The sequence below is a fragment of the Natrix helvetica genome (assembly GCF_964273705.1).
Source record: "Natrix helvetica genome assembly, chromosome: 4".
Taxonomy (NCBI): domain Eukaryota; kingdom Metazoa; phylum Chordata; class Lepidosauria; order Squamata; family Natricidae; genus Natrix; species Natrix helvetica.
In genome coordinates this window covers 105,134,794-105,161,789 of record NC_138550.1, presented here as the reverse complement: position 1 = coordinate 105,161,789, position 26,996 = coordinate 105,134,794, and the positions used below count along the sequence as shown (strand labels likewise).

Genomic DNA, 26,996 nt, shown 5'->3' with positions numbered 1-26,996 from the left:
TTTTTAATGGAAGTAAAGATTCTTAAGCAAAACAATCTGTCAAATTTGAATTTCTACTTTATGGTTTCTTAGTATAATAGTATATGAGCTTTCATTCTAGCAGTGTATTGGATATGCCATTGATACAACTGCTATTGAACAACTGAATTTGTTAATCCACAGAAATAAAATGATATATTTTCACCTATCAATACAAACACATTTTTTTGCTCAAGGCTGAAATAGACTATGGTAGCGTGCATATACTGCACTATATTGTCAACATTCAGAGACTTGAATACAGTATCAAGCCCTAATAATAATTATTAAATTGCATGAATATTATATCAGTTATTTTTGTTTTTAGAGGTTGTAGGACTTGATTTAAACCCACTTGTACCTTACATTTTGGCTGACATTCTTATTCTTGTGTCTTTCAGAAATACCTTCACGATCCCCAGAAATCATGTCAGTAGGATCTCACTCATTCTCTCCAGGAGGCCCTAATGGGATCATTAGAAGCCAGTCCTTTGCTGGCTTCAGTGGTCTTCAGGAAAGACGATCCAGGCAAGTATCATCTCCAAAGTCAAGCTGTAAACTGAAGGAAAACACATATATCTCAATCACTTTAGCTCTGGAGATCTGTTCTCATTTCAGGGTGTATCTCTGCCTCTGTAATAAATCTGACACTCTGTTTGTGATCAAAATAGCCATTTAAGCAACTACTAGACAAGCTTTGTCAAAGGTTATCTACATGACCTGATCTTCTCTTTTACTCCAATAAGCTTCCATCAGTTCTATACGATGGAATGGAAAGGAGGGCTGGAAATGAAAACAGCTTCTTTCCCATCCTCCACAATCAGTTAAAAGATAAAAACATAAGGCTGAGTCAGGCTATTTGCTTTGTTAAATATTTTGATTCTTTTTACGCCTACTTCCACCTAGGTAAGTCCAGGTAACCATTTACAGCAATATTTCATAAGGCTGGGGTGATTGCATTAATCTGAATAGATCTTCATATTAAATGTCATTCTCTATTTAATACTGAGCATATTAAATCTCCCACAATGCTCAGTACAATTGTACATATGCATTAGGGAAGTATATGATGATTAGATCGGAAAGCATGGCTGTAGCCTGTTACAATCCACCCCTTTGCAAAGATATCTACTTAAATAATTTTCAAACCTACAGCTGGCCCTGTCTTTGGAAGGACATGTACATAATTTTTTTGTTTTTGTTTTTAGAAAGGATTTACCTCTAATTCTATGTTTCATGTACTGTGCTTTTTAAGTGATTGTCCATTAATACTAAAACTCTTGCTTTTTTTGATGGCAGTATTACAAATCTTGGTTTTCTTAGGGCTGCATTTTGCAGCAAGGATTAAATTTGATGCTGGCTGAAGCTGCCAGGGAATTTCTCTGCACAAGTTTAATTCGAACAGGCTAAGCAAATTCAAAGTTGCTTAGCTCATTGAGATCACCTTTTTGTTTGGGTAATAATTTACATTTTTGCCTGAAAATGAGTTAAAATGGCTAATGGGTACTAAAGACCATGATGCCACTTACTGTTGTGAAATGCTGCTTAGAAAATATTAAAATACTCCACATGTATTTTCCACATGTAATGTATTTGTTTCCAAGAAAAAACGCTTTCCATTTTCACTTTGCAGATGTAATTCCTTTATTGAGAATTCTCCTGTACTCAAAAAACCCCAAGCCAAAGTGAAGAAAGCACACCATTTGGGGCACAAAAGTAACAGCTCATCTAAGGAGCCGCAGCCTGAAAGAATGGAGGAAGTTTACAAGGCCTTGAAGAATGGATTGGAGTAAGAGCTTTTATTACTGCTGGATGTATTGCTCAAAAAGGAAAAAAAAGTTATGTGTGATAAACAACAACTTATCTACTGATGTCAAAGATAGCTAATCAGTTTCCAACCAGCAAAAGTACCTATTTTGTTGATAGCCTAAAGATTGATTTGCACAATCCATAGGTATTTAGTCATCTGGATAGTTTCAGTCCAGCAGATGCCTTTTATCTTTCGGTTTTAGTGCATAATAGCTGCAAGAATCTCTACATTTTGTTATTCCAGCTGATGCCCAAATGATTCTGTATTTAACTGGGGGGGGGGGGGGGAGAGATGGCATGCTATGCTGATGTCTTGCATTTAGCATGGTTTGTAACAATAATGAGGAAATATATAGTGGTATATTTCAGCCCAGTGATACTAATTAACTGTTGATCAACTTACTTTAGGAATTGGGCGAGAGTAGAGTTTTGTAGGGCTTTGTCAATTGTCTTTGAAAACTAAAAAGAATGACATGTCCATTGTGATTTGGCTTTAACTGATTTTTATAAATGCACCTTTTTTTTCTAGTCTCACTTTCTTCCATGCCTGCTGCAATTATTGCAATATACTAAAACATTGTAAACTGAAGTGTGATTCTGATGTGAGAGATTATTGCATCTTTCTGTGGTCCTCTAAGGACACTGAACATAAGTGAGAAAGTTTTATGCATATCAGTAATTTTTTATTTAGATTTTATAAATCACATCTGCAAAATTTGAGTTTTCTGTCTTTTTCCACATATGAACTATATTTATGAGTAAAAGTATCTATTTCAGCCAAATATTTACTCTATAAAGAAATAATGCTTAGTCTTTAACAAGTTACATTTTATTTATTTAGATTTACATGGGAATATAACATTGCTGATGTTTCAATTTTGTATTCTCTTTACAGTGAATATTTAGAAGTTCATCAAACAAAACTGGATAAATTAAGTAGTCAATTGAAGGACATGAAAAGAAATTCACGGCTGGTATGCTTGTCTAAAGATTCAAAATAGTAGAGAACAAAGTGCTAAGCAAGGAAATTAAGAATTGGATTTTAATGTTGGGATGCTGCATATGAAACTAAGGGCTCATTATGTTTTATAACAAATACAATACATATTCTGCCACTTCAGGCATTTGATTATAAATATCCCCATATTACCACATGATGTTGATATACCAGATCTTTGTTTTCACAAATATGTTTCCCCTTAGATCTATATCATACTATTCCAACATTTAGTGCAGTGAACAATGTACATTATTATTTTTGTATAATAATGACTTTTGCAAAGGGAGAAGAAGATACTGGGAGAAAAGAGAGCTAATTAATTTGTAAAAACTCAGTACAGCACTTCAAAGTTATTGTAACCATTTTTCTCAAACTAGACATTTATGGTTGCATTTTTATATATTAAATCTGTGTGCGCCGCTCTTTACATAAATGATTACAACAATGTGAGGAAGCCATTTTATCTCTTTGCTTATGCCTTTGCATGTAAACGTTTTCTGGAAAATTTAGAACTGAATTTATGTTCCCCTATTTCTTCTCACCCTGAACTGTCTGGAAAAAATGCAATTTTAAAAATGATATTTGTTTATTGCAGTTGTTTCATTTTGACTCAATTTGTTAGGACACTATGTTTAAAACTATCACATCTTCATTGAAAGAGTATCTTATTTGTAGTAATACATTCATTTCATTCATTTCAGGGGGTGCTGTATGAACTTGACAAGGTAAGTATTTTGTAATAACTATACTTCAGTAGACAAATAATCTCAATTATGTGTGGTAGCAGAAAAAAAATCTTCCTTCTAATTGGAAATTGTGGATGTTGTAGTCCCAACACATATTAAAAGCTGGAGAAGGCTGCAGCATGGCATCTCATTAGTTAGATAACTCATAAAGTAAAAAATCCTATCTATCATTTTTCCTTCATTTACTTGGCAAACACCACTTTCAGTCCACAAAATCAATTAAGTGATTTGAAGATTCTTGCCTAAGGTGATTATAGGGACATCTGTAAGTGCATAAAATATTGATTGAGTACAGTATGTGATTTGAAACCCTTTTATACAGTAACTTGAGTTACATCTAATGGAACTGGGAAACCCTGTTTTGTCCAAAACCATTAGTGATTATTTTGTAAATTTAGAATGAAATTAAAAGCACTTTAATTCTGGTCTCTTCCTTGCCCAGATAGATAGAGGAAGTATTGAATTACTTTTGAATATCAACCTGGTTTTATATGAGAATATTAGACATAGAGAGAAGTATCCATTGATTCAGCTAAATTCAGATATCTGTTCTTATTTTGATCGTTTTATTTTTCAGCAAATGAAAGCAATTGAAAGATATATGAGAAAGCTTGAATTTCATATCAGTAAGGTAATTAACTTCCTTTCATTCTGTTTCCAACTTTGTTCTTCAAAAAAAGCCCGTCTAGCAATACTGTATCTGGTAGTCTAGAGAAACCATCTCACAAAGCAGTTCTTTAGATAAACATAGATTATGTCTTGCAAGTAACCTTATGTAAATTAGTAGCAGACTCTAGTACAGCCTATAAGGGAATTTGCCATGTTCCCCAAGGTGTTCTCACTCATAGCAAGTCTGTATCAAACTGACCTGGAACAAGAGGAAATGAGGTGAGATAACAGAATTAATGTACTATTAACAGCCTTATCTTTTCCTGCCTGAAGGATAAATACATTTCTAGATGGAACATTTCATTTTTGACAGAAACCTTGTCTTCAACAGAGCTCTTAATTTTCATCCAATTGCCAGAATGTTTAAAATACCCTTATAGGGTCATCCCCTATTAATAATTCATTATTTCCCTGTCTGTATATTTGCATAATACATAATATTTGCATGATACATAATATGCATGGAATCACATAGGCATTCAGAGAGTTGTTACTTCTCTTTCATTTGTACAATAAAATATTTCACACCACTAAGTGCAACAAAGCATTTTATTCAGTCATGCTGAGTGCCTATTGCTGAAGGCCATATTTTAGGACATGAGTCTCTATTGCTGCCATTTGTATTTTGAAAATGGTGCATGTAACTGAAATGAAATTAGCTGTAAGGCTGCTGCATGAGGCTGACCTGCACTTAATTATGTTTCCTTTTTTCTGTAATAGTAGACGTCAAACAGCATAGAATTATCTTGTGATTTTTTTAAAAAAAATGCAACCTTCTTTTATGGGACATTCAAAACATAACCCTCTTATTTATTTTATGCTCATAAATCAAATATTCATCAAGAAAATAAATCCAAAATAGCATGTTTCCTGCTAGCAAGCTCATGCAGTGGGTACTTTGTGTTTGAGTCCCGCCCACTCAGAACAAAGTGATTTCAATGTTTTACATAAGGCTGAGTTGCTTCAGAACTAAATCCACATCCAAATTGCTTAATATGTTAGCTTGTTGTTCTGTAACCCATGGTAACAAACATGGAAAACTTTATGTGAAGCAAGGCTTTTAGAAGAAAACACAAGTGATTGTAATTGAAAACATTTCAAGGAAAGTTGCACAACTTTTATCACTATGATAAGCAATGTGCATTAGCCTTCTGGTGAAAGCTGAGTCCTAAATTTAAGTTTTGAAAGGGAAGTAAAGGAAGGAAATGTGGCCATGACAGCTTTTGAATGTCACTGATGGGTTTGTGGTAGATTTGCTCAAGCTGACAAGGAAAAAAAAGAAGTACCATTTTGTGGTACATGTACAGCAGTCATGTTAATAGAAGTAAATATTGTAACATGACAATTTTTATGGTCAGGTATTCTGATCTTCATATGCCATACTAGACCAATAGATAATAGTTTTGGTAATTGCCAAGTGTTTATTTATAGGCATCTGTAACTTACAGGAATCTACACCTTTTTCAATAAATATATCCTACTGCTGGATCTGGATTGTTTCAGGCTACCATATCTGAGCTGCTAGTGCCCAAAGTTCATATATGACCATCAGAACTTTGAATCAGGTCATAGGTAACACCAGGATGACACTAAGCGACTAGACAATGTCAAGGACTTCCTGTATTCATTTTTTATAGTGCTTTGTTTGGGTCTGTCTAGTATGTAAAATCTGATAAGTCTCTTGCATTCAGTTATTTGTTGTTGTTGTTGTTCCTGGAAACTATTCCCATGTATATTAAAGATAGTACATATTTTTCACTCATTGCATATCTTTGTGCAGTATCCTACTACAATGTTTCAGAAAGTCTTCTAATCAACAGAAAAATAGAAAAAGGTTAGAGTACAATGGGGAATCAATAAAAATCAAGCCCGTAGCTTCCTGTGAATGGAAATGTTTTCTATTTATACCAAAGTGGTGTACATAATGTACTGTAGGAAATGATAATTGTGTGATTTTGTCTTGCAAGAAATATATTGTACCTACATAGAAGGAACAAAAGGATTATTTTGCTACTTAAATGGCAGAACAATTCTATGCGTAGTTCTTGGGACCACATTTCCTTTTATTTCTTGTCTGGAAGTTAGCTCCACTAAGCATTGTGGGCCTCTGTTCCGAGGAAATAAGCATAAAATTAATCTGTAATAATTTGTCTGGTAGGAAAAAACAGTTGGGCTTTGATTTCCAATTTTTGCTCAGTACTGTGAAGGAGTTCTTATATTGGCAAGAATGTAATATTCTCCTTTTCTTCTTAAGCAAACTTTTTTGTATAGTACAGTAGCATGTTGCTGCTGTTGTTTACTTATTCTGAAAATTAAATCAAATTATAAGAAATTATTAAATGCAGTATTATTATTAGTGTTGAAAGAAACCTTAATGAAAAATGTTTGCATAAAATTTAAATGGCTCAGCACAATAATTGTTCATTATTCCCCATTATTCATTGGGAAAACAGAGATATTAAATTTTGAAAAATAGTTGTTGTGAGACAAGAGAATGATGTCCTTTACACAGATAATTATTTTCCATACAAAGACACCATTAGCACTGAAATTGTTTGCCCACTTTTCCCTATGAATTACTATATTTTCCTGTGCACCGCTTGGAGAGTCCAAGCAATGGGTTAATTCAGTCTGGTTGCCCTGGATACTGAGGAACTTTTTTTCTCCCTTTAACCACACCTCCTCGTGTGATTACTGCCAGAATTAATTTCCTCACTGCCCAGATCGGATGCATATTTGAGTTCAGGCTATTAATCCTTGGCTTGGACTCTCCTAAATTTTTGGAAAACCCTTTCCTCTTCAAAACGAACTTTTCTCCTTGCCTTTTATCCTTCTGCAATCAACATCAGCTATCTCGGAGGCCAGGAGATAAGCGTGTGTGGGGGAGGTTTTTTCTCCACAGCCTCGCACTCGTGCAGGCTTGGAAACTTGCCGCTTGCTCCCAGAGCGCGGCAACAGCGGCGAGGGGTTTTTTTTCTTTGTTTTTGGCTCGGTTCCCTCCCCGGTTGTTATTTTCCGGCCTAGTTTTTTTCGGTTTTTTGACTCCCCTGCGTTTTTTTCCACCCCTCAGCCGCCGCGGAGCCACGAGCGACCCGGATTGATCCTGGCTGCCGCTCTCCTCTCCGCCCAGCTCCTCGCTGTTGCGGCGGCCATTTTTAGGCGCGAAAAGTTCGCGCCTTTAATTTTAGGCCTCTGCCGCTCAGCCACGCTCATGCAGGAGGCCGCTTGGTGGCTACAGGGCCTCGCCGGGCCCACCCAACGGACCCTCGGCCACCACTCACTGGACATCAGCGGCGCTGGTAATTTGGCCACCACGTGTCCTTTGCACCGGCACAGGGAAGGATTTTTCTCTATCCTTAAGATCTGGCCAGGCCTTCGCCTTTTTTTAAGCTCTAGTCTCCTGGCCTACTGACTTCCCTGTCTCTCCTGCAGGGGTTACTGCAGCCTGAGCTGCGGGCCACCTCATAGCTCAGCCTCCTGGGTGCCCTCCTCCCACTTGGCTACTAGTGTTAGGCTGAAATGGATTTATTAATTTTTTCCTATACCTGTATTATTAATCATAATTGTCTTTTTTCTTTATGCCTTTCAGTGTAGCCAGTCGAATTCCGCTGCAGCCTACCCGCTTGCCTGTGTTTTCTGCATCATCCTTGTGCGGTCATTGGCATGGAGCTGCCCCCTCCATCAGGTTCCCTTGAGGCTAGATCCGGCCCCTCTCAGGCCCCTAGCAAGGATCCCCCTTCCAGTAGGGGTGGGAGTATGGGCAAGGGCGTCTCAGGGGACACCCATAGGCACCCTGTCAAGGCCCCGTCTGCAGCCGAAACCAAGGACGCTGAGAGGCGCCAGCGGGCCCTTGATAAACAATTTGAGAAGGCCCGGCGCCAGGCTGGGACAGGGTCCCCCCCAGAGGTGGCCCCCGTGCCCCCATCCAGAGGTGATATCTTGGCATTGCTGAATGAGGAGGTAGAGTCTCAGGATCTGTCCCCGGACAGATCACTGGCGGAACCAGCTTCTCCTGCCCCGTCCTGGTCATATGAACAGGACCCAGTCCCAGAGGGTCACACCAGGGCTCCCCCGGCTGGGGGTTCCCACTACCATCTCCAAGACCCCAGGGACCCGGGATCAGATTCTGATCAGGAGCCCGAGCTGTCACCGCGTGTGCAGGCCTTGGTCGATCGTGCTATCGCCAGAGGCATTGCTGAGGGCCTCCAAAAGCGCTCCCCTCCCCCTTCGGGGCCAGGGACCACTTCCCGGGGCCCGGCGGCCCCTCCTCCAGCCAAGCGTGCCCGCCATCCATCCCTTGAGTCATCCGTGGTCAGCGAAACCTCCGCCATCGAGGACGCTGACCAGGACGGCCTGGAGCTATCTGAAGACGAGGGCCTCCCCCCGGACGCCCCTGCCTTTTCCGGACTTTTCAAACCCACTCTCTTTAAGTCCATTCTCCGTAAGGCCAAACTAGCTACCAGGGTAGGGATTAAACCTAAGCCGGTCCAACCTTCGGCCGATGCTGTTCCCGAAAATCCCAATGCGGCCATGTTCGACGTCCCAGCCCCCCAACAAGAGCTGGTCCCGGTTCCAGGCTTATTCCTGGACGTAATCCAACGCCAGTGGGCCCAACCAGCCACCTTGTCTTCCCCCAGCGGGGCAGACAAGAAACTTTACTCTATGGACCCCACCTTGGAAGACCTTTTGGTTCTCCCAGCCGTGGAACCACCTATCACTGCCCTCACCTCCAACTCCTCCCTCCCAGCAGATCTGCTGGATGGGCTCAAGGCGGAGGATAAGAAGGCGGAGAGGGTATGCCATAAGGCCCACCTGGCGGCTGCCTGGGCCATCAAAGCCTCCTCTTCCGCCTCCTTTTTTAACAGGGCCTCCGTTATATGGCTAAGGGAACTGTTGGCCAAACTCCCGGCAGGGGACTTGCGCCTCCCCCAGGATATTTCAAAAATTATTGCGGCCTCCCAATATGCGGCGGACGCATCCCTTAACGCTTCTAAATTTGCTTCTAGCGCCTTGGCGGCCAACGTCACCTCACGCCGTCTGATCTGGCTCCGCCACTGGCAGGCGGACCAGAAGCATAAGTGGAAGCTGGCCTCAGCCCCCTTTAAGGGCGCCAAATTATTTGGGGAGGCGCTTGAGCCTCTCCTCATTGAATCCAAAGATAAAAGGAAGATTTTACCTTCCACCACTAAAAAGCAGGACCGCAAGTCCGCTCCATACCCCAGGAGGCAGCCCTTTCGTGCCTCTGAACTCTCTACCTCTACTTCCTTCTCCCCGCCCTACCGACCGGCCGGTCAGTCAGGGGACAGGTTCCAGGACAGGTCCTCCTTTAAGGACAGAGGTAGACAACAATTTGGCTTCCGTAAATCCAACCGCGGAGGTGCCTCTAACAGGCCCTTCCGCAAATCTAAGTGACTGCCCGGGCCCGTCACCCATAGGGGGGCGCCTCCAGCTATTCGCCCACCATTGGGCCCAGACCACGGAGGACGCCTGGGTCCTCCAGATTGTGAGGGAGGGCCTATCCCTAGAATTCCTATCCCCCCCTCCCCGGAACTTCATCCGGTGCCCCACTCCTTCCTGTCCTCTGAAGAGGGAGCTTATGAACCAGGAGATTCACCATCTCCTGGAGATAGACGCGATAGAGCAGGTCCCCCCCGACCAGGAGGGGAGGGGGTTCTACTCCATCCTCTTCCTGGTACCAAAGAACTCGGGGGGCTGGAGGGCCATCTTGGACCTAAAGAACCTCAACAGGCACATTGCCTACTGGAGGTTCAAGATACAGTCCCTCCAGTCCATCCTGTCGGGGATCCGTCAGGGAGACCTCCTTACCTCTATCGACCTCAAGGAGGCTTACCTACACATCCCCATCCGTCCCCAGCACAGGAGGTTCCTGCGCTTTTTTTATGCCGGCAGGCATTTTCAATACCGGGCCCTTCCCTTCGGCCTGTCGTCGGCCCCCAGGACCTTCACCAAGGTCCTGGTGGTTGTAGCAGCCCAACTGAGGCGCAGACCCATAAGGCTCCAGTGCTACCTGGACGACATCCTGATCCAGTCGTCGTCCAGGCAGCAGGCCTTGCGGGACCTCCGCATCACAATGAGAACCCTGAGGAGCCACGGTTTTTCCCTAAATCTGAAGAAAAGCCATCTGGTTCCCACCACTAGACTTATCCACCTGGGGGCGGTCATAGACACTTCCCTGTGCAGGGTCTTCCTATCCCAGGACAGGCTAGACAGCTTAGTGGCCATGACCCGCAAGGTGATGCTCGCGAGACAGGTACCGATCGTCCTCCTGTCACAGCTGTTGGGAAAAATGATCTCTTCCATCTCGATCGTCCCATGGGCTCGCCTCCACTCCAGAGCTCTCCAATGGCTCCTCCTTCCTCACCAGAGGGCCTCAAGGAGCAACTCAAATCGACTGGTGAGCGTTTCCCCAACAGTGAAGAGATCGCTCCGATGGTGGACGTCCCCTGCTCTCCTCAAGGGCCACCTGTTCAAGGAGCCCAACCGGTTAGTGGTCACCACAGACGCAAGCCTCGCCGGCTGGGGGGCACACATGGGTCATCTAGTGGTGCAAGGCAAATGGTCACTCGCAGAGAGCTCCTGCAGCATCAATCTTCTGGAACTGCGTGCGGCCCGCCTGGCACTCCGGCATTTTCGCCAGGACATTCACCATCAACATGTCCTACTGATGACGGACAATGTGGCCACCAAGGCCCACATAAACCGCCAGGGGGGCACCAGATCCAAGACGTTGATGAAGGAAGCGGAATCCCTGGGGCGCTGGGCGGAGAGGCATCTGGCATCTCTTCGCTCCGACCACATTTCGGGAGTCGACAACACCCAGGCGGACTGGCTGAGCAGGACCACCATAGACCCGGCAGAGTGGAAACTGGATCCGGCTCTGTTTCGCCAGCTGTCCCGCAGGTTCGGCACCCCCGCGGTCGACCTATTCGCATCCAGGGAAAATGCTCAACTTCACCGCTATTTCTCCCGCTTCCAGTCCCCGGGGGCGGAAGGGACGGATGCCCTTCGCTCCCCTTGGCCCCGGGGCCTACTTTATGCCTTTCCTCCTCTGCCCCTGATTCCACAAGTCATCCACAGGATCATCGCGGAGGAGGCGGAGGTGCTCCTCGTGGCCCCGCACTGGCCCCGTCGTTCGTGGTTCGCCGACCTGGTCAGCCTCTCCCTGTCACCTCCGTGGAAGATTCCTCCAGACCAAGTCTCCCTCAGCCAGGGGGCCGTAACTCATCCAGAGCCCCAATGGCTACAATTGGCCGTCTGGCACTTGAGGGGGACCAGCTGAGGCGCGAGGGCTTCTCAGGGGAGGTAATACACACCATTCAGGCAGCTAGGCGACCGTCAACCACTCGAATCTACGATGCCTCGTGGGCCTCCTTCGCCAAATGGTGCGACGCCTTACGTTTAGACCCGGTGACGGCTCCGGTCTCCCGCGTCCTGGACTTACTACAAGGGGGTCTTGCCAAGGGCCTCGCTCCAAATACCCTTCGACGACAGGTGGCGGCCCTCTCCACCGTTTGGGCCGGTGACCCGGTCTTGCCCCTTAGCAAGGTGCCCAGGGTCCGTTCCTTCCTCAAGGGAGCTTGTAACTTACGACCTCCCACGGTCCATCGTTACCCCACCTGGCAGCTGTCCGTGGTTCTGCAGGCGCTCACCACTCCACCCTTCGAGCCTCTCAGCACTACGTCGCTACGTCATCTTACACTAAAGACGGCATTCCTCATCGCCGTGACGTCAGCTCGTCGTATTTCAGAACTGGCAGCCCTGTCGGTTCGCCAGGACCTATGTACCGTCCACCCAGATAGGGTGGTGTTGAGACTGGACCCTACCTTTATTCCAAAGGTTAATACTTGGTTTCATAGAACGCAAGAAATTGTGATTCCTGATTTCTGTCCGAGACCGTCACATCCCAGGGAACGACAGTGGCACATGTTGGACGTGAGAAGGGCGCTGAAAACATACATCGCCCACACCTCCGAATTCCGGAAGTCGGAGTCTTTATTCGTGTCATTTCATCCAGGTTCCCTGGGCAAGAAAGTCTCCTCTTCCACTGTTGGCAGGTGGCTGCGCGCCGGCATCGCCCTGGCCTACGAAAGTCAGTCCAGATCGGTGCCCCGAGGCATCACTGCGCACTCCACTCGCAGCGCGGCTACCACAGCGGCCTGGGCCACCCAGGCATCAATACTAGACATTTGTAAGGCGGCTACGTGGTCCTCCCCGTCGCCCTTCATCCGTCATTACAAACTGGACGTTTACGCCTCGGCTGAGGCGTCCTTTGGCAGGAGGGTACTTCAAGGGGTCGTTTCTTCGACCGAATCCCGGGACTCTGATTCTGCCCACCCAACCGGACAATAACTTGGGTATGTCCCATTGCTTGGACTCTCCAAGCGGTGCACAGGAAAATGACCATTGGCTTACCTGAAGGGTCCTTTTCTGTGCACCGCGGGAGAGTCCAACCCACCCTGGTCTTCGGCCCGGGGATTCTTTCCTCTTTTTTCAACTGAAAACTCCTTGGACGCCTTCGCTCCATCCTCTCGACAGATTGACTTTTCGGCAATTAATTCTGGCAGTAATCACACGAGGAGGTGTGGTTAAAGGGAGAAAAAAAGTTCCTCAGTATCCAGGGCAACCAGACTGAATTAACCCATTGCTTGGACTCTCCCGCGGTGCACAGAAAAGGACCCTTCAGGTAAGCCAATGGTCATTTTCACCTGAATAATTTATACATCTTTCGATTGGTTTCAATCCCCTCCAACCTCTCAGTTTTGCTGTTTTTCTTCCTATCAGGTAGATGAACTCTTTGAAGCCTACTGTATCCAAAGGCGGCTTCGTGATGGTGCCAGCAAAATGAAGCAAGCCTATGGGTTGTCCCCTGCTAGCAAGGCGGCTCGAGAAAGTTTATCAGAAATCAATAAAACCTATAAAGAATATACCGAGGTATAAAATGATCTACTTTTTCTTTAGACTTCCTAGATTGAAATTTTGCAATTACTGCAATAGAAAGATTCAATTGTTGTGAAAAAATTATTATGGATTATGGATTTTTAAAAAATGTATTTACAGTGAAAATTATTAAATTTATGCAGCATTGTGTGTTTTGCCATAAAAAATAGCCTGTTTAGCACATGAGGTTTGATTCCAAAAAAATGCTTTAGAGCAAACTTAAGCAAGTTTGTAGGAATGAAACAAACAAAATGTTAAAAAGTTACTATATTTATGTAGTTACTTAACAAGCACATTTAAATTCTATTAAAGTAATCAAAATATCTTTACAATCCCCAAGGCATGTCACATCTTTTGAGTACCCCTAATGTTTGGAAATTGAAAATTGAAAAATTTGACTCACCCAGTAGGAACTTAGAAGGATCTATTTGGAATTCATTAAAGCCACTGTATCTATTTTCTAGAAAAATGCTTCTACAGTTTGAGATGCTACACAATTTCATGAAAAGGCACTATAGTTTTAAAAGTTGTAGGCCAGTGCGCCATTTTAAAATCAAATCTGAAACATTGTGTTGAAGTCACTGCAATTAATAGTTTGTAAAGCAAAGGTGCCCTTCCAGAATGAAAGATTTAAGGACATTTGATTCATTCGGAGTGGAATATTAACATTCCTGCAGATATTAGACAGGATTTGCCTCTTCATCAAGCATGACTATTTTAGTAATTTTGATTAATATCAGTTTCTTAATTATTATTAATTTTTTTTGGTGTAGAATTGCCCATATATCTAGGAATACATGTTTACTTAGCAAAGTTAAATGTTTTATAATATGTGATGTAAGTACAATAATTTATAATATAACTTATGATTACCAAAACGAACAGTACTTTGATGTGGTACTTAATGCAAATGCTTAGTCCTATGTATAAAGAGTGCCTGTCTTTGTATTTCATTGGATATTTTTACAATTGAAAGCAACTGTTCATCGTAGTTTTCCAAATGTCCTGCTAGAATATTTGAACCCATGGGTAGAAAAAATGGTTGCTTATATGATTCATTTTAATAAAATTCAGTGATCTGAAAGAAACTATTGGATTTTGATCCCTGGGTAACCAGGAAGGCATGATTTCCAAGGGAGCACTGATTTTTTTCCACCCGTTACTATTGCTGTAAACTCAACCAAGGCCTACTTCAGAAATCACGACATTATAATTAGTGGTAATGAACACAGTTCAATGTGTTTTTAAGGTACCTTTATATAATTCATTTGGAATAGTTGATCTGACATTAGTCTTCTGTTTTCCTACACAGAACATGTGTGCCATTGAAGGAGAGCTGGAAAATTTAATGGGAGAGTTCTGCATCAAGATGAAAGGTAATTAATTGTCTTGCCCCTCATGCCATTTTCTACACAAACATCTCAGCAAGGGATCTCTGTGTATGGTTTCTGACAGCACAGAGAGGACAGTTCAATTCAAATAAGAGGGTTTTGTCTCTCACTCACCTCTGGGTATAAAGTTTTCCAAATGTTTCTGCTGTGTTTCTAAATTGAAATGTCTCATGTTAATTGAAATAGCAAGCATTTACAGCACATTTTATAAAGCTTTTGTCTTGTTTAAAGATATGGGTAAAAAGGTTAAAATACCTTTTAAGATCAAAAATTATACTTAAAAGATGCTTATTTTTTGCATATATTTTATTATGCAATTAACTTATTGTAGAGCTGAAAAAAGTGCTAAAATTGTAAATATTGATATTACTTTATATGAGATCAATATTTGACTAATTAAAAAGATAAACACCTCTGAAGCATACCGTATACTTAGAATTGCATGAATAAATAGTTGGGTAGGTATTAAAGATATCCATATCTCTGTCTCAATTTATTAGTGTGAGTGGAACAGAAGCGTCTTTAGTAGACAATATTGCCTCTTGAGAAATTTGTGAATTTATAATTTAACATTCTTTTTCCCTTGAAAGTCACTTCAATTCATATATAGACTGAATTTCATACATCAATAGAAAAACTTGATGATTGTTAACTTGGAGCATCCTAAGAGACCCTTGTATATCTGTTGATATTTTGAGGGTTCTTGTTTTAAACTTTGGCTGCTTTCCTCTCTTCTCTCCTCTCTTCTCCTCTCACCTCGTCTCCTCTCCTCTCCACATGTGGTGAAATAAAATACCACCACAAAAATAGAAAAGGGCATTTCCTTCCTTAATTTCTATCACTTTTTTAACTTTCCAAAATCACAAGTGCTGATCACCCTTTTGCTGTTTATTCCAAAAAAAGATTTAAAATCTTAAACTTGTACAGGTAGTCTTCAACGTATGTAACTGAGCCCAGAATTATGGTCCTAACTCATGGAGACACCTCATCTTAATTAATCCTTAACCCATAAATGAAAAGCTGTGAGACTCTATAGATATCTATTGCAATACATTACATAAATAGGTATCAAATTATGAAACATTAATTGTCCAAGGAGAGACTTACATTTATTTGATACTCAATCTAGTGTCACCAAAGTAGTTACTTCTAATTGCAGACAGGGCCATAAAATTATTTATTTTTTTAGAAGCTTTCTCCCTGAAGTATTCGTCTATGTCACATCCTAATGTACTTAGAAAAGAGAAGAATGCAAATACGAATTTCAGCAATATTACTTATCTTTGATGTTTTCATTTTCCAAATGGTACTTTTTATGATTAACATAAATGAAATGCAATGATTTAGGCTCATTTTCTGATATCTGCCTAAGGCTCTGTTTCTCAACATCTGAGTGGCCTGTTCCCACTAGAGGATGGATACTTTTCTTCTCAGCATATTGTTATTGTAGAGGATTCATTTTTCTTTCAGCATTAACCTAAATCATGCATTACAATAAAGTGAGCATATAGATTTCCAGCAAGAGTAGGAATGGATATAAACTCTAGCAGCAGGCACATTTGTAGGAACTGGAACTTTAACTTTAGCAATACTCAGCATGATTTAATATGAAATATAAAGCTTTGAATGTTAACCTTCTAAGGTATGTTGGAGCAGTTCCATAGCAAGTTAATGCAGCAGCATTTCTAAGACCAGTGCTCCTTAAGGAAAAAAATCCTTATTATTCATTTTAATTTGTTTTCTCCCCATTCAAAAATATATGTACTTATGGACAGGTACCATGTTTCCCCGAAAATACGACCTCTCCTGAAACTAACGCCTTGCCACATTTTTCACGTGGGCAAAAATATAAGCCCACCCCTGAAAATAAGCCCCCTGGACAACCCCCCCCTCCGGCCAGGCAGAGCACCGCTCACCGACCTAGAGGTATCCCGAAGGCGCCAAGCCGCGGGAGCCGGGGGAAAGGCGCTCACATTGCTTGGCGCCTTCGGGATACCTATAGGTTGGGGTGTGGCATTCTGTCTGGCTGGAGTTGGGAGTTGCCGGGTGGCTGCTCCTTTGCGAGCAGGTTCCCGAAGAGCCAGGCACAACCTCAGGGGCGAAGCACCCATGAGGTGACCATGCTCACGAGCAGCCGCCCAACAAACCCCCTCTCCAGCCGGGCAGAGCGCCATTCACTGACCTAGGGGGTATCCCTAAGGCTCCAAGGCATGTGGTGCTCTACCCGCTCCCCAGCTCCCGCGACTTGGCACATTCAGGATACCCCCTAGGTCAGTGCATGGAGCTCTGCTGGCTGGATAGGGGGGTTGCGTGAGCGCTTGTTCCCCCCGCTGCCGCGTTCCGAGCATAACTTCTTCTCCGGCTTCCAAACTCCAAAACTCGGCTGCCGAGTCTTCCAGTAGCAGCCGCTCTAGGAATGCGCTCTATGGTTGCGGGCCGGCTGCCAGACAGACAGGCTTCCGGACAGACAGTCTTCCAGCAGCCAGCCCACAACCATAGAGCGCACTCTTAGAGCGGCCGCTGCTTGAAGATTCGACAGCCGAGTTTTGGAGTTTGGAAGCTGGAGAAGAAGTTATGCTCGGAGCACGGCGGGGGCAGAACAGGCGCTCGCGCAACCCCCCTATCCAGCCAGCCAGTACCAAGCCATGGGAGCTGGGGAGCGGGCAGAGCACCACGTGCCTTGGGCCCTTAGTAATACTCCCTAGGTCAGTGAATGGCGCCCGACTGGAGAGGGGGTTTGCCGGGCGGCTGCTCATGAGCGTGGTCACCTCATGGCTGCTTTGCCCCTGAGGCTGTGCCCGGCCCTTCGGGAACCAGTTCGCAAGGGAGCAGCTGCGCGGCAACCCCAAAACAATAAGCCCTCCCCCTATAATAAGCCCAAGGCCCTATTTCGTGGGGCAAAAGAAAATAAGGCCCTGTCTTTTTTCGGGGAAACACGGTAGCGAAAATCAAACTGTAACATTAAAGGAAAAGCCCTCTGCAGAGTAATAGTAAATGTTTCAAGTCTATAAATACCAAACAAATAAGAATGTGAATGTTAATATCAACCCAATGGAAAATAATTTTGTTCTGGGATTTAGACTGCTGCTGAAAATCTTAAGATATGATACATATTTCTAGGTGGAAGAAGCTATCTTCTTAGCTTTAAAAAGTGAATAAGAATTTCGTTTGCCCAATAAATGCCCATAGTTTCCTTGCCTGAATGAATATGTGATATTAGAAAGAAAGACAGTTCACGTACATTAACCATCCTTGGTCTCAGGAAAGCCGATTCTTATTTTTGTCTGTGATCTAGAATTTCTTGATGAAATAGGAATTATTATTGTATTTTGTATTTATTTATTGCTGAATACAGAGAAAAGTATTTTTGTGGGGAGAGGTCCTGGACTTGGGTTGCTAATATTATATCTTATCAGTTTTCATTAAGTTGTGTCTTTGGAAATGCATCTATTGCATTTTAAATAACATAGCCAAGTCCCATTCTCTCCACCCCCTCTCCATTATTAACAGTATTTCCATTGTGTTGTTAGCTGTTGGCATAAACCATGTGCAACTTTCCAGGTATTGTATTCTATATCCCATAGGCCTGAACGAATTTGGATAGTAGAAAATATCAATGGGAGTTGCACTCTTAATATCTGCCAGAGAAACAGTAGGCTGTCTATTAACATGGTAGCTATTTGTGAGTCACACATGCATTTTGTGCTTTAAAGGTGATAATAAACAGTGGGTGTCTCATAATAACTTACTAAAAGGCTTAGTAAATGAGTAGACTTACTTTCAGTCTCTCCAGGCATTATTATTTTTTTGATGCAAATATGGCACTTTTTAAAACCCCTGTTCTGTTATGAAATGTACTATGTTTTAAAGGACATCTTGATGAAAATGTAATGAGAAATCATGATTTCTGATTGATTTCTGTCAATTAGATTCATATCCCAACCCTTCTTTTTGTATAGGGTGCCAAAGGAAACTGAAAGCTTTTGTTTCTAATTTAAGTTAATTTTCCATTAACGCCAGCTAAAGAAAAGTAATTTGTTTAGGCCAGAGGATGATAACCTGACTACATATCCAGCTGTTCCCATTCTTCTTTTCTTACATATTCTCGTGTTTATTAAGGCCTCAATTGCTGTTACCCCTTTTTCTTAAAAGGCCCTAATTCAGATGGATGCATAAATCATGCCATCTGATTCTTTTGTTTGACTTTAAGCAGATTCTATATTTCTATGCTGGACTAGTATTTCATGAAAGGAATAGACATCCATAGAATTCCAGTAAGAAGGATAGGTGGGTCTAGTGCCTAAGGCACCAGGCTAGAAATAAAAAAACCCATGAGTTCTAGTCCTGCCTTGGGCATAGAGCTAGATGGGTGATCTTGGGCCAGTCACTTTTTTCCAGTGCTAGGAACAAGGCAGTGACAAATCATTTCTGAAATCTTGCCATAAAAACTGTAAAACTGTCCAGACAGTTTCCAGGAGTCAAAATTGACTTGAAGTCACCCTCTTCCTCCCCTAAAAAAGCCTTATTGCAAGATAGCACTAAAATTAAATGGTTCCAATAATTGCAACATTGAGTGGCTGGGAAGAAGAAGGATCTGAACCAGGTTTACCTCTCATGACTGGTGCTTAATATTGTATCATCAACATCATCTTCATCATCTGTAGTGTTTGATTATCTATAAAACTAAGGGCACTTATTATCATACTTTTTAATAAACTTCCCCTAAAGCATTTGATTGAGGTTAAAGAGCAGTTATAATTAATGTAGATTACAAATAAATATTTTTTTAAAAAACTAAACCATTTAAAAAAAAAACCATTCAGCAAGCATTTATGAGGGACTGGTGCCACCTAGAGATCAAAAAGTTTGTTCCAATGTCAATAGGATTTCCTTGCTGCTCCATACAGTTAAAACCCAGTCCCATCACTGTAGTGTTTTTTTTTTGGGGGGGGGAGGTGAGAGAGAGAGGAAAGGAGTGGGGAGAGAGAGAGAGACAGATGAAGGGAAGAAGGGAGAGACTCTTAGATGAGAGTTTTAGTAGATACTTAGTGTTAAGTCAAGAAAAGTCATGATTTTTCTATTGTGCATTGGTCAGATTGCAGCTAGAATATTGAATGCAATAATAAACACCTCATTTCAGAAAGACATTGACAACCTAAAGGATATAGGAACTGTACTGATAAAGTGCTAGGAAAGAAAAATCTGAGCAACTGTGAATTCTACTTACCGTTAACTGTAGAATCGGTTTTTGCTCCAGAGAAAACTCTGTGAAAATAGTTTGCAACTCAGGAATTCCAAACCAACCTTTAAAAGTAAAAGAATGTCCATATTAATTGGATTTAATGTGTATTCAAAAAAAAAAATAAACATAGTAAAAAGTGTCTCTTTCTGTTCACTTTAGATCTATATAATGATACCTATTTCTAGGTACAGAGTTGCCCAGTGGTTAACGTGAGAAAACAAATGACATTACTTCATGAGAAGTGAAAACTAAATGCGTCTCTTATTTGAACAGAATTTAGTTTCTTCATATGAATTTGAAAGTTACATTTTACATTTCTAAGACATTAATACTCAGATTGTGCCAATTGGGCAGGCAGAATTCAAGAAGTTAGATGCTGATAATTGAATAGTGTTCTCATGCATTGTATTAACCCTTGTAATAGCAAACAATCAGGTTTCAGTCACTACTATTCTCAGTCCTTCAGAGAAGGTAAATGGGAAAACAATCATTTCTGTTAATGAAAAGAGAATAAAAGTCACTCTGAAAGTTGCTCTCTTAGATTCATAAGTGCTCTGGCAACATTGTAGGGTGTTGTCATTAATATATAAGGGGACAACGCAAACATTTCATCTGAACCACTTCTCAAGTATAAGCATTTCACCTAAAACAGTTTTTAAATGTTATTGGCTTCTAGGTCTGGCTGGCTTTGCTCGACTTTGCCCCGGAGACCAGTATGAGGTAAGTAACTTTGTAAATGTCATCTTCCATCATGCATTTCTTACTGTTCTCATGTCCTGTACAGCAAGAAAGGTCCCACTATTCTGTGTTTATGGATGAATGCACTCTGAACAGTTCCCACATAAAGACTATGAGATTGGTCCCAGAGAGCTGATTGATGCCTTCCAAGATAACAACAGATCTTTCTTTAGCTTTGTCTTGGAAGCATGTCAGGAGTCTCTAAATATTTTATTCTTGGCATAGATCCTTTCCCTCTTGTGGCTTCAAATCTAACTAGGACAGGCTGAGTAGAGCAGATCAATAGTTCAAGTCGACTGCCTTTTTTTTTCTCAAAAGACAGATATTTTATTTTACCAACAAATAGTAAGGTGGAAAATTTAGAACAAAGAACAGGAACAAAGTCATATCTCTAATCTGAATACTTTGTGATTCTGCATTTATGTGCCATGTTGTAATGCTTCATGAAATAATATTTATGTTGACAATCTTATGTAGTTATTATTTATTTATTTATTAGATTTGTTTGCAACCCATCTCACTTTAAGGTGATTCTCTTTCTCTTCTTTGTGATGTTCTAGAGTGATGTATTAAGAATTCGATCCACTTTTTTCCTTGGAAATATATGATTTGCATTATTTTCCAATCCAAAATAGAACCGGTTCTGTAATGCATTGAAGCAAATCCATTAGTTCTGTTGGGTTCTTCACTCATTGTGGGTGATTCAGAATGGTAGAATAAGAACAAAGTATATATGAATATGAACAATGAGATCACGTTTTGTTTTCACAGATTTTCATGAGGTACGGCCGTCAAAGATGGAAACTAAAAGGCAAAATAGAAGTCAATGATAAGCAAAGTTGGGATGGAGAAGAAATGATCTTCCTCCCCCTTATTGCTGGGTTAATCTCCATTAAGGTATTGATGTATTGTTTTCTTATTAAGTACATTGCCTGCCTTTCTGTTTTTGCAACAGTTGCAAATATAAAAGGTGATCTCAAAATGGGTGAAGTTAAAATCAATTAACACTTAAAGACTTTAGAAAATAAATGGATTTTCCTAAAAAAAAGCTTTCCTAAATATAACTGTAATAGCAATAGCATTTAGACTTCTATACCTCTTCACAGTGCTTTACAGCCCTCTGTAAGTGGTTTACAGAGTCAGCTTATTGCCCCAAACAATCTGGGTCCTCATATAGTAATATAATTATACCTGATATTGTCAGCCCTCTCAGGTAAATCAAACAGGAAACAGGACTAGGTGAACTAATTCTATTTATTGTAAGGCTACATTAACAGAATCTTGCAAATCTGAGAGTACAAACTTCTGCCACTTTTAACTGCTTGAACTATGAGGACAGGTCTTTTCTCAGTTTCTTTCTCTGCTGTTCAGTGATTGCGAACTCCTGCTTCTCTTATCTGATAGTTTCCTAAGCAACATCTCCCCTCTTTCCTTAAAACCACTAATGCATTCCATTAGAAATATTGATCTATGGAGAATAAGCAATGTCATTCCGGTTTCCTTTAATTCACTGAATGTATTGATAATATTTTGCATGCATCGACTTATTTTATTGTGAAATTCTATTGAGAAAAAACTAGTCAGGGAAGGAGACTAGGTGTTTGTAGCTTCATTTATGTGGATTAGTTTGCTGTAATTTTCAAGAGATTACTTCCACTTGGGAATTTGTTCTTCTATACAGATAATTCTTGACCTATGACCATAACTGAGCCCAGAATTACAATTATAAGTCATTGGAGTAGTTGAGTGATTCATCACTCCTGTTTTTTTCAGCATTTTTTCAGGAGTCATTAAATAGCCATCGTAATTTTAAAATCGGGATAAGTAACTGGGGGGAGACGGGAGACCCCATTAAGTGACCATCATGTCAAAGACTATCAATATTACAGAGCACAATTAGAAGTTTCATATATCATTTCTAAGATGATGCTTATCAGTTGAATATTCAAATGAAGTATTAAATGTAAAAGAATAAAGTAATAAAATGTTAAGTGTGTCTGTAAAGTAAACCCTTTCAATTGAATGAATAAACACAAACTTCTTTCCATTTTTTAAAAATGATACTTTCAGTGCTTTTTATTTGAGCACTCTACAAGCCTCCTAAAGCCAATGCGTGCCCTGTTCTTTTGCAAAAAATGGTGCCTTTTCGTGAAAAATGGCTGTTTTTTGCTTGTTTTTGACCCAGTCCTATGATCACTCTACAAGCCTCCCAAAACCTATGCATGCCCTGTTTTTTGCAAAAAAATGGGCTTGTCTTTGCGAAAAACGGGCCATTTTTTGCCCATTTTTCCCCAGCCCCCAGGAGTACTCTACAAGCAGTGGAGAAACTCATTTTTTTTACTGGTTTGGTGGGCGCGGTGTGGCTTGGTGGGCGTGGCAGGGGAAGGATACTGCAAAATCTCCATTCCCACCCCACTCTGGGGCTACCAGGAAGTGGCATTTGCCAGTTCTTCAAACTACTCAAAATTTCCATTACTGGTTCTCCAGAACCTGCTGGATTTTACCCCTGTGTACAAGCCTCCCAAAGCCTATGCATGCCCTGTTTTTTTTGCAAAAAATGGGCCTGTTTTTTGCTTGTTTTTGCCGCCCTCCCCCCAGGCCCCAGGAGACCTTTTCAGGCCTCTGAAGCTCTCTGCATACCCTGTTTTTCACAAAAAGTGAGGCATGCAGAGGGTTTGAGAGGCCTGCAGAGTGTAAAAACTTTTTTTTATTTACCTCTTTAAAATCTTGGTGCATCTTATACTCTGGTGCATTCTTATAGTCCGAAAAATAGGGTATATGTGTATTAACTATAGTAGAACATCACTATTAATAATCAAAATAATATGTTTAAGAATTTTTGTTCAGTGACAACTAAAAGAACATTGACTTTTGCAGTGCCATAAGAGATTAAGGTTTTTGTTTGCAAGCTGTATCATCTGCATGTAAAGAGAAATATTCTTTATATGCTATTGTTCTGGTAGATAAGTGAGGCAGTGTTAGTGAAAGAAGAGTTAGAAATGGTGAGAATGTTTCGGAAATGCAGGCATTAATACAATAATGTCATATTCATGACCATTTATTATTATTATTATTATTTTATATAAAATCCAGCTACTTTGTCCAGTTTTTTAAAACAGTACCTTTTGGCACTCTTTACCTGTGCCATAGTCTTACATACTAGATTTTCCCCTTATTCTTACTTCCTCATTCATTCATTGAAGTTTCCCACAAAAAAATTATTATAATTAGCTTTTACGACTCTGAACTGTGTAAATAATGTACCATTAGTAATATATTGTAAGAAAACTGACCTAAATGTGTACGTGGTTTTCGGCTTCCTGTTTTATGGCAAAAATAAAATATCATCCATGCAAATATGAAGTCCTGTGTAAATCTGAAGCATTTTAGTATCCTTGTAATTTTCACATACTAATACACAATAATAACATGCAAGTCCCAGTGCTCTTCTGAACAAACAATGTGATCTTAAAAGGATTAATATTTGATATGTGAAGATGCTACTGAAATAATGAGCTGTTGACAATTATTTTGTTCCTAATTATTAACACTAATTTGTTCCAAAGGTCACAGAAGTTAAAGGTCTTGCCACTCATATTTTGGTTGGAAGTGTTACTTGCGAAACGAAAGACTTGTTTGCTGCTCAGCCTCAGGTTGTCGCTGTGGATATCAATGACCTTGGGACAATAAAGCTGAATCTGGAAATCACTTGGCAGTAAGTAAAGGTGGCTTTTTGGACAGCCATCATCATTTCAAATCAACTGTTGTTCCAGTAACACCAGCAACAGAGAATAAAATTATGGGATATACGTCTACTGAACTGGCACTTTAAATAATGGAGTGTTTAAAGAGCAAGATGGTATTGTAGGTTGATTTTTAGATGGCATCCACAGATAATATGCACTCTTCTGATATGAAAATGTGAAATGAAAATATATACAAGAATACTATTTTGTGAACCTGTTTTACAATGTACTTAGAACTTCACTAGAAAAAAGATGAATTGCTCATGCTGTAATATCTTAAGTGAAAAGAAAACCTTGTAATTCAGTAAAATAACAGTTTAATGATGATTCAGTCTAATAATAGATTTATACTTTTGCAGTCCATTTGATGTGGAGGACATTACCCCATCAACAGGCAACACAAACAAAGCATCAGCTATTCAAAGAAGGATGTCCATTTATAGTCAAGGCACCCCAGAAACACCAACTTTCAAGGATCAGTCATTCTTTGTAAGTGATAGCAAAAACAATTAGTGGCTAAGTAGCATGGTCTGCTCAATTTTCTTTGAGATAACAGAAAGTGGGGCAAAGGAAAAAGGGAGAATTGGCAACGGTTATTTTTTCTATCCCCTACCTTGATCTACTGGGGAAAAAGTCCTGTAAAGTTTCCATATGAGTAACGTGAATCCCACCATTTCTTTTTTTAGGAAAAAAGGTATGATATTTCCCCCTTGTAGACAAAGGGCCTTTTTCGTGTGAGAAGCTTCCATAAAAGCTCATTTAGTTTGCACTTTGGTTCTGAGGTTTTGCACTATATTTTCTTATCAATCTATACTCTGTATACTTACAGTATGTTTAAAAGACGATGTAGTCAACTAATTGCCCCGGTTTTTTTGTCTTAACACTTCAAGAAATGGCAACATCCTCCACAAAACAGTCTCCACTCCGCCATTTTAGAGACTCTGCAAGATGCTTTCTTTGACAAGCTACGTCGCAGTCGCTCATTTAGTGATCTGCCATCTCTCAGGCTGAGGTCTAGAACAGGGCTAGAACAATATGTGAGTCCAGATGGTGTGATGAAAAATCTTACTGCATTTCTCAAGCAGTTCCTCTGTTTTGTCGCATGTCCTAAATCTGATATTTCTCTTTAAGATCTATCTTGTTTGCTGATTATTTATTGAGCAAATAACTATCGGCTCAAGTTTCTTATGTAATCAAATAAAACTCTGATTGGTTTTAGTTTTGCAAATTCTTTTTAGAGAAAAGGCTAAAATAAGAAAGCACTTACTATGTGCAATATTTTATGAGCATATTTATATCTGCACATGGTTCACAATTTGTCCATAGACTATTTTTGGTACAAGACTAAAAAAATAAATTTGATGCAGTCTAAAGTGAAAAATTCACATTTTATCTCCGTTGATTTCAGGCTGCAATATTGAAACTGCTTAATTATCTTGGATAATCCTTATGTTTAAGGATTTGAAACTGCATTTCAGCATTGCTGACTAAAAAGACAAGATAATCCCCAGTATACTTATGGTGTAATCTACTACTGTAATACCAATCATGTAATGACATGTGATGGTGTGCATTTTGTTCCTTCAGCCTACTTTCCCTACATAAAGTCTGGTCAGCTAAAGAAAAGATTTTAATTTGTTCATAAAGATAATGAGTTTGCAATGCTCAAAAAAGCTTCATAATTGGTTTAGAATTTTTCTATACACATTCTGGGCTACTTCTGATCCTTCTTATTTTCTGGCTTTTGGACAGGTTTGTTTGTTTTTCGGTATCTTCCTGTCACTTTAGAAAAGATCAGTAGCATGAAAGCTAAATAAATATAGTTCATAATTACAAATAGCCTAGTTTCACAGAAAGTAGCAAATTGTATCTTTTTTAAAAAAATAATGCTTAATGTCAGCTCAGTGAAAATTTAATTTTAACTGTTTTTATTATATTTGCAGTCAAATTTACCGGATGATGTTTTTGGAAATGGAGCAGCAGAAAACGGGAAAAGTTCATTATCTTTCAGTTTCATTGACATTACCAGTGAACATTGTACTACATCATACAGTTCAACGGACTCGTCCTCTACAATAGATAATTCCAATCCTGAAATTATTGCCACAATCCCAGTTCCCAGTGGGAAAAGGTTATCCAAACCTGACACTGTACACAATATTCATTCAAGGTGTGAGGACTCCACATATGAATCCAACGGAACACCACAAGAGCATGGTGAAAATATGACAACAAATATAGAGTCTGAACTTTGCCAAAGTTCTCCTCATTTGAGAGGAAACAGTGTGATTTTAGCAAGTAGTGCCTCAGAGTCACTTCTTCCGGATACAGAGGAGTTATCAGACGTCAAACCTGTAGAGCTGGATACCTTTGAAGGCAATATCACAAAGCAGCTGGTTAAAAGATTGACATCTGGAGAGGGGCCAATGACACCTGAAAAATGTCATTGTGAGGGGTCAATTAGTGGAGAATCTGAAGGCTATAAATCATGTGTTGATGGAAGTCTAGAAGAAGCATTTCAGGGGCTTCTATTAGCTCTTGAACCTCACAAAGAACAGTTTAAAGAATTCCAGGAATTGGACCAAGGAATTGCACATCTAGATGAGATCCTAAAAGTAAGTTTAGTTTCAAATAAGAAATTTCATTCCTTGTGAATAGAAGAATTGTTATCTAATCTTC

At 40.6% G+C, this 26,996-nt stretch overlaps 1 protein-coding gene across 3 annotated transcripts in view; it reads left to right on the top strand.

The window, feature by feature from the left end:
- RIPOR2 (RHO family interacting cell polarization regulator 2) overlaps positions 1-26,996 on the top strand; it is a 133,316-nt gene that overhangs the window by 82,973 nt on the left and 23,347 nt on the right. For all 3 annotated transcript variants that reach the window (XM_081952755.1, XM_081952753.1, XM_081952754.1), the window contains exons 2-13: positions 420-546; positions 1,652-1,807; positions 2,723-2,801; positions 3,529-3,552; positions 4,151-4,204; positions 13,045-13,194; positions 14,513-14,576; positions 20,510-20,553; positions 21,343-21,468; positions 24,138-24,286; positions 24,677-24,806; positions 26,261-26,932. In XM_081952755.1, the coding sequence (XP_081808881.1) occupies positions 420-546; positions 1,652-1,807; positions 2,723-2,801; positions 3,529-3,552; positions 4,151-4,204; positions 13,045-13,194; positions 14,513-14,576; positions 20,510-20,553; positions 21,343-21,468; positions 24,138-24,286; positions 24,677-24,806; positions 26,261-26,932 (1,775 nt within the window). The remainder of the gene's footprint in view (positions 1-419; positions 547-1,651; positions 1,808-2,722; positions 2,802-3,528; positions 3,553-4,150; positions 4,205-13,044; positions 13,195-14,512; positions 14,577-20,509; positions 20,554-21,342; positions 21,469-24,137; positions 24,287-24,676; positions 24,807-26,260; positions 26,933-26,996) is intronic.